This window comes from Pseudorca crassidens, chromosome 8 (assembly GCF_039906515.1).
Source record: "Pseudorca crassidens isolate mPseCra1 chromosome 8, mPseCra1.hap1, whole genome shotgun sequence".
NCBI lineage: Eukaryota > Metazoa > Chordata > Mammalia > Artiodactyla > Delphinidae > Pseudorca > Pseudorca crassidens.
The window spans coordinates 8,675,925-8,691,236 of NC_090303.1; the positions used below are offsets into that span (position 1 = coordinate 8,675,925).

The window sequence follows — 15,312 nt, forward strand, 5'->3', positions numbered from 1 at the left end:
TCTTTTCTTTTCTTCTGTTTTTTAAAGGATATTATTTGGAGACAGAACTCAGCAGCCTAATTTCTAGGACGTGGTGAAACGCTCCGCTCCCCCAACAGTCCCCGCCGGCCGGGCAGGGCGGGTCAGTAGGCGCCCCCTTCCCCCGGCCCGCCCCCCGCCAAGACACTCTTCGACCGGCTGCTGCGAGCTCTCGGACCGCGAAACTTCACGCTCCGCATCATCCAGTTTCCGGATCTGAAACACGGCGCAAACCACTACTGGGGTCGGACGGAGGGGTGCAAGACGTGTCCAGGGCTGCGGGAGGAGGCGCAGAGTCCAGCTCCCCCCACCTCCCGGCCCCACACGGCCCGCCTCGCAAGCCCGGAGCCTGGGCCCCCGCCGCCGCCCACAGCAGGTCGGAGCGGACTGCATGCGGCCCCGCCCGGCCGAGAGGCTCGCACCCCCGCGCCGGCTTGCGTGTGGTCTCGCCCGCGCGTCCGCCTCCCGCGCCTGACCTTTACCCCGACGCCGCCCCGCCCCTCCCCGCCCTCCGCTCGGCCCAAGATGGCGGCGCCCGTGTGTGGTGTGTGGCTCCGGCCGCTGGTGAGTGGGCGGCACGGCCGGGGCCGGCGGTTGGAGGCGGGCAGCGGGGAGCCGTAGTTTCGGTCTGATGCCCCACTCTCCCTACAGGTGCTATCCTGGAACCGGGAGCTGCCATGCGTCTGGCGCACCCTGCACACCTCCGCGGCCTGCGCCAAGGTAAGTGCGGCGTGGAGGCCTGGGGTCTGGGCGCCCGCGGCCTCGGAGGGTGGGACCTGCTGGCGAGGGTGTAATCCAGGGCGCGCCCTGGGTCTGTGGTCGCGGAGAGTCACGGGCCCTCTTTCTTTCCAGAACCGGGCGGCCCGAGTCCGAGTGGGCAAGGGGGACAAACCAGTGACCTACGAGGAGGCCCACGCGCCGCACCACATCGCCCATCGTAAGGGCTGGCTGTCACTGCACACAGGTGAGGGGACGATGCCTGTCGCGGTGGCGGGAGGGGGCGAGGACGTGCTGTGGGCCCGACCCCTGGCCCCGGGGAAGGCGTTCTCAGTTGTGCTTGTCTGTCACATAAACACGACGTGAACATGTGTGAGAGATTTTGTTTAACTCGGTACTCAACGCGAGGTTCAGAAATCAGACGCTTTCAAAAGAGGAGTAAAATAGACATGTGTGGTCAGGATCGTTGAAATGTATTTGAAAGGGATGCAAAACTCTTTTTCCATGCGGGTCAAGGGTTCGGTTGAACTTCCACAGAAATCGTTCGCATGCCTAAAGACAGTTGTTTTGCATCGCTGCCCGTTATGTGTAATTTACGGATGTAAAAAAGCCCAGAGGCAGTGAAAAGAGTGAAACCCCTTGGAATTCGATGACCCGGAAGACTGTTGTGACTATTGAATCTTTCACTACCGGTGTGTACGGTTTGCCCGGGTTATTTGCAGATGCCGTGTTTGTGAATTTGCCTACTCTAGGTGCTTTCCCATTCATTCTCAGACGTGGGCAGAGCAGGCACCCCACATGCACCTTCCCAGCTGCGGCTGATCAAGGCCCTGCCTTCTAGTTGCAGCTCGCATGCTGTAAACAAGTACTCTTTTCGAGATCTGTGAGCGCCATGTATTCAAGTTTTGTACTTTTTGTTGGTGATTCCACTGCCTTAAAATAGCCTGTAATGCTGAAGCGCTGTCTCGTGTTCCTAATTTCAAGAAGACTGATGTACCTTGCATGGCATGATTGTTAGAAAAGCTTCCTTCAGGCGTGAGTTACAGAGCTGTTGGGAGAGAGTGCAGTGTTAATCAGCCATTTGTAGGTGTCTTTAAACAGAAAAAGAAAATAAGGCTATACATCACTTTGTTGATAAAAATATTGTACCCAAAGGCTTGCAGAAACCTAGCTGTATTTCCACCAGGAGCAGTGGTTTAGCATTTGCTAATTCGTTGTTCAGGGTGATTTTATAGAACATAACGAGTGACGTTACAGAACATAACTACTGTGAGTTGATGAGGGTCAACAGTGTTTTGTTCACTATGAGGGTTCTCAACTTGAACGTTTGAGATATACCTGTCTAGAGAACTACCTTAAAATATGGATTTCTGTCCCCCACCCTTTTCAAGTTCTAGTTCTAAGGTCTGGGTGTGTGTGTGTAGACTCTTAAAAGAGGTGCAAAGGTTTCGTTGTCCACAGTGAGAATCCACTGGTTGAGGCCGTGGCTCTAGTCAGTGAGAGAGCTCACATCCCTCGTGTCAGAAGTAGCTGGTAGGGCTTCCCTGGTGGCGCAGTGGTTGAGAATCCGCCTGCCGATGCAGGGGACATGGGTTTGAACCCTGGTCCGGGAGGATCCCACATGCTGTGGAGCGGCTGGGCCCGTGCGCCACAGCTACTGAACCTGTGCCCTGGAGCCTGCAAGCCACAACTACTGACGCCTGCACGCCTGGAGCCTGTGCTCCGCAGCAAGAGAAGCCGCTGCGGTGGGAAGCCCAGGCACCACAACGAAGAGTTGCAACTGGAGAAAGCCTGCGAGCAGCAACAGAGATCCAACTCAGCCAAAAATAAATAAATAAATTAAAAAAAAAAAAAAAGGAGTAGTTGGTGGCCTCATCTCTCTGGTCCGTGGGTGACCAGTGCTTCTATAAGGCAGTCAAGAAAGGAGAGGGGCACTCTCTGTCTACATAGAAGAATCATCTGCGTTTTTTGCTCTCCTAAGGCCTCATTCTTCTCTTTTGTGAAACAAGGATAATGATAACACGTACTTCACAGGATTTGTTTGGGGATTATTGGAATAACGTTCTTTGAACTTTAGAGCGTTATTCCACTTACAGAAGAAAGGAGAAGAGGCTGGAGTGGGGTGTGGAACTGAGTGCCCAGTGCTCTTGGATGTTAACCTCTGGAGTTTTGGCCAACTCACCATGGTGCCCTTCTCTCTTCAGGTAACCTGGATGGGGAGGACCATGCTGCAGAGAGAACAGTGGAAGATGTTTTCCTTCGTAAATTTATGCTGGGCACCTTCCCAGGCTGCCTGGCCGACCAGATTGTTCTAAAGCGCCGGGCTAACCAGGTGGAGATCTGTGCCCTGGTCCTGAGGCAGCTACCTGCACATAAGTTCTACTTCCTTGTGGGCTACAGTGAGACTCTGCTGTCCCACTTTTACAAGTGTCCTGTGCATCTGCACCTCCAGACTGTGCCCTCAAAGGTTGTGTATAAGTATATCTAGGACAACCAACCTGTTTGCATCAAACTGTAGCCTGCAAAGGACAGAAACTTGTGGAAAAGGACTGAAGTAGAAACAGGGGAAATGCATCCCCTCAGACTACTGAGGCTTTGTTTTCAAAGTTGGCTGTTGAATAAATAGACTCTCCATGTTGTGTTGCTTCTTGGTCTGCCTAGAGAACTAGAATAGGATTTCTTTGAGGATGCTCCAGGGTTCCCAGGAAGGCTGCCAGTTCCTGAGGTTTAGGTAATAGCTATGGTTCAGTGAGTATCTTGTGCCCATCACTGTGTCAGGAACTTTACCTGAAGTTCCTTGTTTTCTCTTAAAATGGAAAGAGCCGTTTTTGGAGATTATAAAACAATATGGACATGTATTCAATCAGCCATGAAGCTTACTTGTAATTCTACCCCAGAGAAAGCTACTGTGTACAGTTTGTTGTAATTCCAGATGTACTTTTATTCACCCAGAAATAATGTAGCACACAGTCATCTATTAAAAAAGCTTAACTGCACCTAGTCTGTGCCAGACACTCTTCTAAGTAGCTTGGAACCCATCAATGACCAAAACATTCCATTCCAAGATCCTTGCCTTCGTAACACTTGTATCCCAGTGGAGGGGGACAGGGAGGGTTGGGCCACATTGAAGGCTCCAAGCAGGTGAGGAATAGATATGCAGGTAAATGGAGGAAGAACATTTCAGAAAGTGGCATCTGCAAAAGCCACACATGGTGCTGGGAATTGGGACAGGGATTGCTCACCTTCAACTTCACCCCGACACTGATGACTTTCACCTTGACCATGATCCTGGTGCCCTTAACTTGACCCTGAACTTTAACACACCCACTCTAATCCTAACCCTTGATGGTCCCTGATCCTACCCACAACTTGACCTTTACCCTCAGTCTCACTCTTACCTGAGGGTGCCAACCAGGCCCCACCCCGCCCCGATCCTGTCTCCAGTGCTAGCTGACTGACTCACCATGACCCTGACCCTGTGTCCCTCACATTTATGTAACCCTGACTCGCAGTCAGAAACTTGACTCAAGACTTCATCCTAACACTGTCTCCACCCTTACGGTGACCCTAACTCATCCTAACTGGTAACGCTGATGCTCGCTTTGACAGATTACGTGCCTCATCCGAACTCTTATGACCTTGACTGTGACCTTGACCTTGAAACTCAGCCATCACCCAGACCCTGTCCCTCACACAGATCTGACCCTACTCTTGACCCTGACCATGACCCTGTTTTTAGACTCAACAATCCTGAAGTTGTCATTTCAGACCCTGAGACTCACCCTGATGACAAACCTCAACCTGAACCTGTCTTTGATCCTCACCCTGACCCTTCTGACCTTCACTCTCACACTGACCCTCACACTCAGTCTGATCCTGGACCTGGCTTTTCATCTGAATTTGACCCTCACCCTGTTCCACGTTTGCATCATAATACTGACTCTGACCAGGTGTTCTGACCCTCACCCTTACACTGACTGTTACCTTGACTGAACCTCAGCTGGACTCGATTATGTCCCTGACCCTCATGACCCAGATCCACCCATGTACTGAATCTTATTCAAATCCTCAACCTGACATTGGCCCAATCCTGTACCTGACTGTGACCCTTCGGCTCACCTTTGCCTTGATATTGACTCATCCAGACCTTGACCCTGATCCTTTTTAATTTAATCGAAATACATTGGACAGGTAAAGTTATATAAGTTCAAGGTGTACAACATGTTAATTTAAGGACATTGTTATATTTTAATGTGATTGTAGCAATAATTAGCACCTCTATCTCATTACAAAATTATCCTTTTTAGTAGTTGGAAAAACTGTTATAGTCTCTTAGCAAGTTTGATGATTATAATTGTCCCTATTGTAGGGTACTAAGCATTATATCTCTAGGGCTTATTTACTACTTGTAAATGTGTACTCTCAACATCTGTCCCCCCACCCCCTCATCCCCTGCTGATCACTTTTATTCTGTTTTTAAAAATTTAGCTTTCTTAAATTGTACATGTAAGTGATGTCATACTGTCTTTCTATGTCTGCAAGTCCATCCATGTTGTCGTAAATGGCAGAATGTCCTCCTTCCTCGAGGCTGAATAATATTCCATTGTGTGTGTGTGTGTGTGTGTGTGTGTGTCTGTGTGTCTGTGTGTCTGTGAGAGAGAGAGAGAGAGAGAGAGAGAGATCTTTATCCATTTGATGAGTACTTATATTGTTTCCATGTCTTGGCTATTGTGAATAATCCTGCAATAAAAACAGGAGTGCAGATGTCTCTTTGAAATTCTGTTTTCATTTCCTTTAGCTATATACCCAGAAGTGGAATTGCTGGATCATATGGTTGGTCTATTTTTAATTTTTTTGAGGAAGGTTCATGTTTTCCATTGTGGTTGAACCAATTTACATTCCCACCAACAGTGCGTAAGTGTCCTCTTTTCTCCACATCCTTGCCTGCACTTGTTACCTGTTCTCTTCTTGATGATAGCCATCCTAACAGGTGTGAGTGTTGCCTCGCTGTGGTTTTGATTTGCATTTTTTCTGATGATTAGTGACGTTGAGCATCTTTTCATTTACCTGTTGGCCATTTGAATGTCTTCTATGGAAAGATGTCTTTATTTCTTCCGCCCATTTTTAAATCAGGTTGTTCCTTTTTTTGATTTTGAGCTGTGAGTTCTTTATATATTTTGGATAGTAACCCCTTATCTAATACATGGTTTGCAAACATATTCTCCTGTACAAGTTGCCTTTTCATTTTGAATTGTTTCGTTTGTTGTGCAGAAGCTTTAAAGTTTAATGCCCCATTTGTTGATTCTTGCTTTTGTTGTTTGTGCTTTTGGTGTCGTATTTTAAAAATCATTGTCCAGACAAATGTCAAGGAGCTTTTCCTCTACATTTTCTTGGAGGAGTTATAGTATCAGGTATTAAGTCTGATCTATTTTGAGTGAGTTTTTGTGAGTGGTGTAAGATAGGTGTCCAGCTTTATTGCTTTACATGTGTTTCTCCAGTTTTCCCAATATCATTTGTTGAGGAGACTATCCTTTCCCCACTGGGTGCTCTTAGCTCCTTGTTGAATATTAGTTGACCATATAGGTAGCAGTTTAATGCTGGGCTTTATATTCTGTTCCAATGGTCTATGTGTCTATTTTTGTGCCAGTACCATACTGTTTTTTTTTATTATTACTATGCCTTTGTAGTATAGTTTGAAATCAGGAAATTTGATACCTCTACCTTTGTTCTTTTTCCTCAGGATTGCTTTGGCTATTTGGGGTCTTTTATGATTCCCTACAAATTTTAGGATTGTTTTTTCTGTTTCTGGGGAAAATACCATTGGTATTTTGATGGGGATTGCATTGCATCCATAGGTGGCTTTGGGTAATACGGACATTTTAACAATATTACTTTCTCCAATTCATAAGCATAGGATGTCTTCTGAATTGTTTGTGAGTTTGATTTCTTTCAGGAAAGCCTTGGAGTTTTCATCATACAGATCTTTCACTTTCTTTGTTAAATTTGTTCCTAAGTATTTTGTTGTTTTTGATGCTGTTGTGAAGAGAATCATTTTCTTTATTTCTTTTTCAGGTATTTCATCCTTAGTGTGTGAAATGCAACTGATTTCTGTATGTTGATTTTGTATCCTGCAACTTTACTGAAATTGTTGATCAGTTCCAATGGTTTTTTGGTTGAGTTTTGGAGATTATTTTATATACGGAGTCCTATGACCTGCAAATAGCAACAGTTTTACTTCTTCCTTCCCAATTTGTATGCTTTTGTTTTGTCTTGATTAATTGCTCTAGTTAGGACTTCTAATGCTATATTGAATAAGAATGGTGAAAGTAGCCAATCTTGTTCCTTTCCTGATCTCAGAACAAAAGCTTTCAGTTTTTTTGGTGAAAGTAGCCATTCTTGTTCTGTTCCTGATCTCAGAGCAAACGCTTTCTGTTTTTCTCCATTGAGTATAATGTTCCCTGTGGGTATGTCATATATGACCTTTATTATGTTAGGTATGTTCCTTCTATACCCAATCTGCTGAAGGGTGGTTTTTTTTTTTTTAATCATGAAAGAATGTTGTATTTTGTCAAATGCTTTTTCTGCATCTATTGAAATGATCATGTGATTTTTTCTTTCATTTTATTAATGTGATCTATTATGTTTACTGATTTGCATATGTTGAACCATCCTTGCATTCCAGGGATAAATCCTACTTAACCATGGTGTATAATCCTTTTTATGTGTTACTGAATTCTGTTTGCTAATATTTTGTTGAGAATTTTTGCATCTATATTCATCAGGGATATTGGTCTATAGTTTTCTCATTGTGTCCTTATCTGGTTTTGTTATTAGGGTAATGCTGACCTCCTAGAATGAGTTTGGAAGTATTCCCTCCTCAGTTTTTTGGAAGAGTTTGAGAAGGATTGGTCTTAATTCTTCTTTGAATGCTTGGTAGAATTTGTCATTGAAGCCTTCTGGTCCTGGGCTTTTCTGTTGGGAGGTTTTTGGTTACTGATTCAATCTCTTTACTTGTTATTGGTCTGTTGAGGTTTTCTATTTCTTTCTGATTCAGTCTTGATAGGTTGTGTGTTTCTAGAAGTTTATTGATGTCTTCTAGGTTATCTAATTTTTGGTCTTATAATTGTTCATAATAATTTCTTATGATCCTATTATTTCTGCCTTATCAGTTGTAATGTCTCCATTTTCTTTTTTTTCCCATTTTCATTTCTAATTTAATTTATTTAAGTCTTCTCTTTTTTTCTTAGTCTAGGTAAAGGTTTTTTCAATTTTATCTTTTGGAGGGACCACCTCTTAGTTTTGTGGATCCTTTCTGTTGTTTTTCTGGTCTCTATTTCATTCGTTTCCCACTCTGATCTTTATTATTTCCTTCTTTCTACTAACTTTGGGCATAATTTGTTCTTCTTTTACTAGTACCACGAATGATGAAATTTGTTTTTTGACATCTTTCTAATTTCCTACTATATGCATTTATTGCTATAAACTTTCAGGACAGCTTTTGCAGCACCCCATAAGTTTTGATATGTTGTATTTTTGTTTCCAATTGTTTGAGATATTTTTTATTTCCCCTTTGACCCATTGGTTTTTCAGAAGTGTGCTGTTTAGTTTATACATATTTGTAGATTTTCAAGCTTTCCTCTTGTTGATTTCTAGTTTTATACCATTGTGGTCAGAAAAGATAGTTGGTATGATTTCAGTCTTCTTAAGTTTTCTAAGATTTGTTTTCTGTCCTTTCAAACTATCTATCCTGGAGAATATTCCGTGTGCACTTTGGAAGAATGTGTATTCTTCTGCTGTTGAATGGAATTTTTTTATACATCTGTTAATTCCATTTGTTCTAGAGTGTAGTTCAGTTCCACTGTTTCCTTACTTGACTTTCTGTCTGGATGATCTATCCATTGCTGACAATTGGGTATTGAAGTCCCCTACTATTAATATATTGTCTGTTTCTCTCTTTAGATGTGTTACTATTTGTTTAATATATTTTGGTGATCCAGTATTGGGTGTGTATATATTTACAATTGTTATATCTTCCTGATGTATTGACCCTTTTATCAATATATAATGACTGTCTTTGTCTCTTGTTATCATTTTTGGGTTAAAGCCTATTTAGTCTGATATATGTATGGCTATACTTTCTTTTGGATTCCTCTTGCATGGAATATCCTCTTTATTATTTTCACTTTAAACCTGTGTGTCTTTGGGGCTGAAATGAGTCTCCTGTAGGCAGCATATAGTTGGGTCTTGTTTTTTAATCAGTCCAGCCATTTTTATGTCTTTTGTTTGGTGAATTCAATCCATTTATATTTAGAGTGATTACTGATGTATAAGGACTTACTGCTGCCATCTTATTTATTGTTTGCCTTCTGATTATTTTGTATCTATCGTTTCTTTTCCTCTGTTTCTGTCTACCTCTGTAAAGTGGTGGTTTTCCATGGTAATTTTCTCAGTCTCCCTTTTTGTGTGTGTGTTTTGTGACTCTACTGTAGATTTTTCCTTTGTGGTTACCATGTGGCTTACATAAAACATCTCACAGATAAAATAGTCATTTTTATGCCGATAGCACCTTAACTTTATCCACTTATAAAGTTTCCACCATTTTACTCCTTTTTTTAAATACTTTTGATGTTACAATTTACCTCTTTTTATGAAAACTGAATTTTTTGAGAAATTATAATATCAATAGCTATAGTTATTTTTAATGTACTTTTAGCCTTTATATTAAGTGGGTAATGCACCACTGCATTAATATGTAGAGTTACAGTTTTTTAATTCTGACTGTTTATTTTTCACCTTTGTTAGAGTATTGTGTACTTCCGTTTGCTTTTATGTCACTAATTAGTCTTTTCATTTCAGCTTGAAGAGCTCCTTTCAGCCTTTCTTGCAAGGCAGATCTAGTGGTGGTGAACTTCCTTAGCTTTGTCTGAGAAAGTGTTTAACTTTCCTTCTAACCTGATGGATAACTGCCAGGTAAAGTGTTCTTGGCTGGCAGTTTTTGTCTTTTAACACTTTGAGTGTGTCATTCCACTTTCTCCTGGCCCGTTGAGTTTCTTCTGAGAACTATGCTGATAGCCTAATGGGTGATCCTTCGTGGATTACTTTCTTTTTTCCCACAGGCTCCCTTTAAGATTCTTTGTCATTGACTTTTGACAATTTTCCTGTAATATATCTTGGAGAAGGTCTTTTTGCATTGAGGTAGTTAGATGTTCTCTTAGCTTCATGGAGTTGTATATCCAGTCTCTTCCCCAGGTTTGGGAAGTTCTCAGCTATTATTTCTCTAAATATACTCTCTGCTCCCTTCTTGCTCTCTTTCCTTCTGATATAACAATTATTCTTATATTTGTTTTTCTCTTTAAATCTCATAGCTTGTAGTGTTTCTTCACTTTTTAAAAAACTTAGTTCTCTTTGAGGAAGGAGTCATTTCCAGATTTCTGTCCTCCAAGTTGCTTGTTCTTTCTTCCATCCAGTCCGCCCTAAGCTCTCTAATGCATTCTTCATCTCGTTAATTGCATGGTTCAGCTCCAGAATTTCTGTTTGGTTCTTTATAAAAATTTCTATCTCTTTGGTAAAGAACTCCTTCTGTTCTTTAATTTTATTCCTGAGTTCATCGAATTGCCTTTCTGAGTTTCCTTGTAAGCTTATAGAATTCTTCAAACCAGCTATTTTGAATTCTTTATCAGTTAGATCACAGTATTGTGGACCTCGGAGTTTAGTTGCTGGAGTATTGTCGTTTTCTTTCTGTGATGCCATATTACTGTGATTTTTCATAGTTTCTGATGAAATGTGCCTCTGCCATCACATTTGAAGTAGCGAATAACCTCCTTAACTAAGAAAGCCTTTGCTTGCTTGCTTTGTACATACAGTTCAACAGGCTGGCAATTAGAAACTTTTCTTTTGTTTACCGGAAGGTGGCAGTATAGCTCAAGTTTTTGGTTTCTCTTTACCTGTGCTGGCTCTCATGGCTGCACTCACGGACACATTAAAAAGAGCTGCATAGCACAGGGAGATCAGCTTGGTGCTTTGTGACCGCCTGGAGGGGTGGGATAGGGAGGGTGGGAGGGAGGGAGACGCAAGAGGGAAGAGATATGGGAACATATGTATATATATAACTGATTCATTTTGTTGTAAAGCAGAAACTAACACACCATTGTAAAGCAATTATACTCCAATAAAGATGTTAAAAAAAAAAGCTGGTGGGGCTTCCCTGGTGGCGCAGTGGTTGGGAGTCCGCCTGCCGATGCAGGGGGCGCGGGTTCGTGCCCCGGTCCGGGAGGATCCCACATGCCGCGGAGCGGCTGGGCCCGTGAGCCGTGGCTGCTGGGCCTGCGCGTCCGGAGCCTGTGCTCCGCAGCGGGAGAGGCCGCAGCAGTGAGAGGCCCGCGTACCGGGAAAAAAAAAAAAAAAACTGGTGGCAGAGTGTGGGGAGGTGAGGGCTTAGCACCTGGGGCTTCAGGCTACCCACAGCCTGGTCGGGGGATCCTTCAGTGGGGGCACTCACAGAAGTTCAAGGGCAGACCTGCTGAAATCCTGAAGCAGACAGCAGAAAACATGCCGTTTAATGCCCTTTGTTGTTCTTGTCTGCCTCTTTCCCTTTCCTCACCTCCCCAACTCCCTGCCCCATCATGGGGGTTCCTCCTCAGAAATCTGGGTGCTGCCGGCGAGAAATGGATCCCTCCAGCTGTGATCCATGCAGCTAGGCAGTGAGCTGCTCACCACTTCCGCTTTCTGCCCCCTTGCGAGAGAGGTCACTGCTGTCACCTGGGAAAGCCCAGCATGTTGCAGTGTCGCCCTGGGGAGGGGGCACTGACTCCTTGCTGTCCCTCCTTCTCCTCTGCCTCCAAATTTGTCTCCATCTCCTGCAGTGATGTGCCTGGTTTTCCTGTCAGGCTGGCTAAACCTCCGCAAATTCTGTCTCCTGTGAGTGTCCTCTCTGTTTTGTACGCTCTAGTTTCACTTTTCCCCCCTCCTCAGCAAGTGAAGGTGGGGCAGGATCACAGACTGCCTTGGATTCACAGCCCCCTGAGGTCCTACCCGCCTGCATTTGAATGATCATAAATGTGGTAGCTTAGAGCAATATAAGTTTGTTTCTTACAGTTTTATAGGCTGAAGTCAGACCTGGGTCTCACTGAGCTAAACTCAGGGTGTTGGCAGAGCTGCATTTCCTTCTGGAGGTGTGAAGATGGACGAAGGGACCACGAGCCATGGAATGCAGGCGTCCTGTAGGGCAGAAAAGGTGAGGGAAGGGCTTCTTCTCCAGAGCCTTGCCAACCCATCTTAGACTTCTGAGTTTCACATCTGTGAGATAATATTTGTGTTCTTTTAAGCCACCAAGTTTGTGGTGATTTGTTACAGCATTAATAGAAAACTAATGCAGTACTCAAACTTTAGATGTCAACCTAAAAGTCACTTTTCTTTTACATTTGTAAAACCCATGTTAATTGAGTCCCGCTGGGTAGAAGCTTTGATTTACACCAGCCATATTCTGATCCCCATTGTATATGGCCACCTCTGTAAATTTCTTTATAGCACTGATCACAATAGCTCTAATGGAAGAGCGATTTGTTGACTATTTAATATCTACCTCCCTGCACACACCACCCCCCCCCCACCGACACCAGGCTCTGTGAGGACAGTATATGGCCTGGTACACAGGAGCACAGAGCAGATCTTGGAGAGCCCCATCACAGGGCTTCACCTGAGCCTAAACTGGTTGTCACTCAGTGGACAAAGGTGTCCTCCAATGTACCATGATCGATCTTGTGCCCTGAGGACGCTAAGGGTCCCTCTCAGAGACTGCCGTGAAGAGCTCCTGGTCTGGGGGAAACAGACACTCAAACAATCACTACCCAGTGATGTGGGCACAGGTTAGCCTGGCGCCAAGGGAAGGACAGCAACTTGACCTGGATGAACCAAGGAAGACTGCTCAGAGGAGGACAAGCTGAGCTGGCACTGGAAGGGATTTTCCAGGCAACAGGGGAAAATGCATCAAGGCAGAAGAAACTGTTCATGTAGAAGTTTGGGAGAGGTGTCCAAGTATCGGGAAAGTAATGAAGCAGCTTCTAGCAGGAGCAGGTCATCTTATTTTCAAAGAATATCCCAATTTTGTTGCCATCTTTGTATCCCAAGGTGGCTACCTGGGGAGGTTTCCCCAAGAGCTTCACGTGACGAGGAGACGGAGAAATCTGGAGCCTTGTGTGCTGTGGTGGGGATATAAAATGGTGCAGCTGTTACGGAGAACAGTGTGGTGGTTTCCTGAACATTTAAACATAGAATTGCCATATGATGCAGCAATTCCGCTTCTAGGCATGTACCTAAAAGAATTGAAAACAGACTCAAACAGATACTTGAATATGGGTGTTCATAGTAGCATCATTCACAATCACCAGTACATGGAAATAAGTCAACCGTCCGTCAGCAGATGAATGGATAAACCAAATGTGGTATGGTACATTTAATGGAACAATCATTCAGTCTTTAAAAGCAGTGAAACTCTGACACATGCTATAACATGAATGAATGTTGAAAACATTTTATGCTAAGCGAAATAAGCCAGACACAAAAGGACGAATGTTGTATGATTCTATTTATATGAAGTGTCTATAAAAGAAAACTTCATAGAGACATGAAGAAGAATAGAGGTTCCCAGGGCCTAGGGGCAGGAGGGAATGAGGAGTTATTGTTTAGTGGATTCAGAGTTTCTGTTCGGGATGATGAACGATATATGGCAGTGGACAGTGGTGGATGGTTGCACAGCATTGTGAATATACTTAATGCAGCTGAATCACATACTTAAACATGGTTTAAATGGAAAATTTTTTGTTATACATTTTTTATAGTAAAAGTTAAATTTCTCAGAACTGGTTCTGAAATAGTTACATGTAATACAGAATAAGACCTTTGTCTCCTAGAGTGAGAAGTAGCCTTCTTGTTCACACTGGTACTACACACCCCAGGCTTTTTCACTCATACCCAGCATGATCACATGATCTTCTAACCAGAGGAAGTTCACTCTCATCTGGCCCATTTGGACCTCCTTCCATCATCCCATTCCCCTTTTCAACTCACCCCTCCCCGCAAAGCATGGGCCATCACTTATCTGTTGACCATCTCTGTAGTTTTGTCTTTTCCAGAATGTCATATAGCTGGAATCAAACAGTATGTAGTCCATTCAGACTGGCTTCTTTCACTAATTAATATGCAGTTAATCTTCATCTTTGTCTGCATGGCTTGATAGTTCAGTCCTTTCAATGGCCCATTTCAAGTATTTAGTAAAGTCACATTGTTGTACCTTAGATCTCCAGTACTTATTCATCTTGCATAACTAAAGCTTTGTACCCATGGACTAATATCCCAACAGCTCCCCATTCTCCCTTCCCCCTGGTGACCACCATGCTCTCTGCTTCCACGGATTCAACTACTTTAGATTCCACATAAAATGAGATCATGCAGCGTTTGTCATTCTGCATCTGGCTTATTTCACTTAGCATAATGTCCTCCAGGTTCATCCATGTATCCCAAATGGTGAGATTTTCTTCTTTTTATGGCTGAATAGTTTTCCATCTTCTGTGTATACTACACTATCTTTAGCCGTTCATCTGTAGATGGACACTTAGGTTGTTTCTGTGACTTAGCTATTGTGAATAATGCTGCAATGAACATGGGAGTGCAGATATCTCTTTGTGGTACTGATTTCATTTCCCTCAGAAATATGCCCAGAAGAGGAATTCCTGGATCATATGGCAGTTCTGTTTTTAACTTCTTGAGGAACTTGTGGCTGCACTAATTTACATTCCCACCAAGAGTGCCGAGGGTTTCCTTTTCTCCAAAGTGAGCATCTTCAATTTGGAGTGATCATCAGTGATGCCTCTGTTAGAACCTCGCAGCTGGTTACTCCTGGGTCTGAGCCCCAGACCTTTCAGCTGTCTCGGAAGAGATCTGTGGGTATGAGGGAGCTTTGTTTTGCAGAGGGAAGTTGAGGCTGTGAGGATGAAATGCAGGACCTGTGCAGGGAGGGCAGGGAGGCATCACAACCTCCTTCATGGCAGCTCGTCAAAGGACCCTGAAGGATGCAGACACAGCCTGGCTCTGTCTTGAGAGCCGTATCTGAGGAGCCTGGCTTGAGGGGTTTATTCCATGTGGGTGGCTGGGGTCTCAGTGAAGTCTCAGGAGTACCAGGGCCCCGCTGCAGGCCTCTGGAAGAGCAGCCCCTGTGTCCCCCTGCCCCCGGTCCTGGCTCCCAAATGCTGGTGGACACCCACTCTGCTCCCAGATGACCACCTGCCCTGAAGATACCTACTTCACATGCTTTGCAACTCGGAAACACCTGAATTGGACATTCCTGGGTAAATGCGTTTATGTTACTCTTTCATTTTCACCCACTTTAGCCATTATTTCAGCCAAGCCTGTCCTTCGTGTATGGAGGACCGAGGTCTCTAAGAATAAAGGACCGTGGTTTGATGTTTTGTTTTTCTCTTCTTCCCCTCTGCCCACCACCTGATCATGAATAGAAATAAATTGGCAACTCATGTTGTGTATCTTTTGCTACATCTAGAGAGTTGGTTATATGCATGATCGAAT

The 15,312-nt window shown here is 43.9% G+C and overlaps 1 protein-coding gene across 1 annotated transcript; it reads left to right on the forward strand.

Moving 5' to 3' along the window:
- The first annotated feature begins 468 nt into the window (after positions 1-468).
- MRPS24 (mitochondrial ribosomal protein S24) lies at positions 469-3,372 on the forward strand. Its single transcript, XM_067745724.1, has 4 exons — positions 469-582; positions 670-738; positions 871-982; positions 2,940-3,372. The coding sequence occupies exons 1-4, from the start codon at positions 544-546 to the stop codon at positions 3,221-3,223; spliced, it is 504 nt and encodes a 167-aa protein (XP_067601825.1). The 5' UTR covers positions 469-543; the 3' UTR covers positions 3,224-3,372.
- The last annotated feature ends 11,940 nt before the right edge of the window (positions 3,373-15,312 follow it).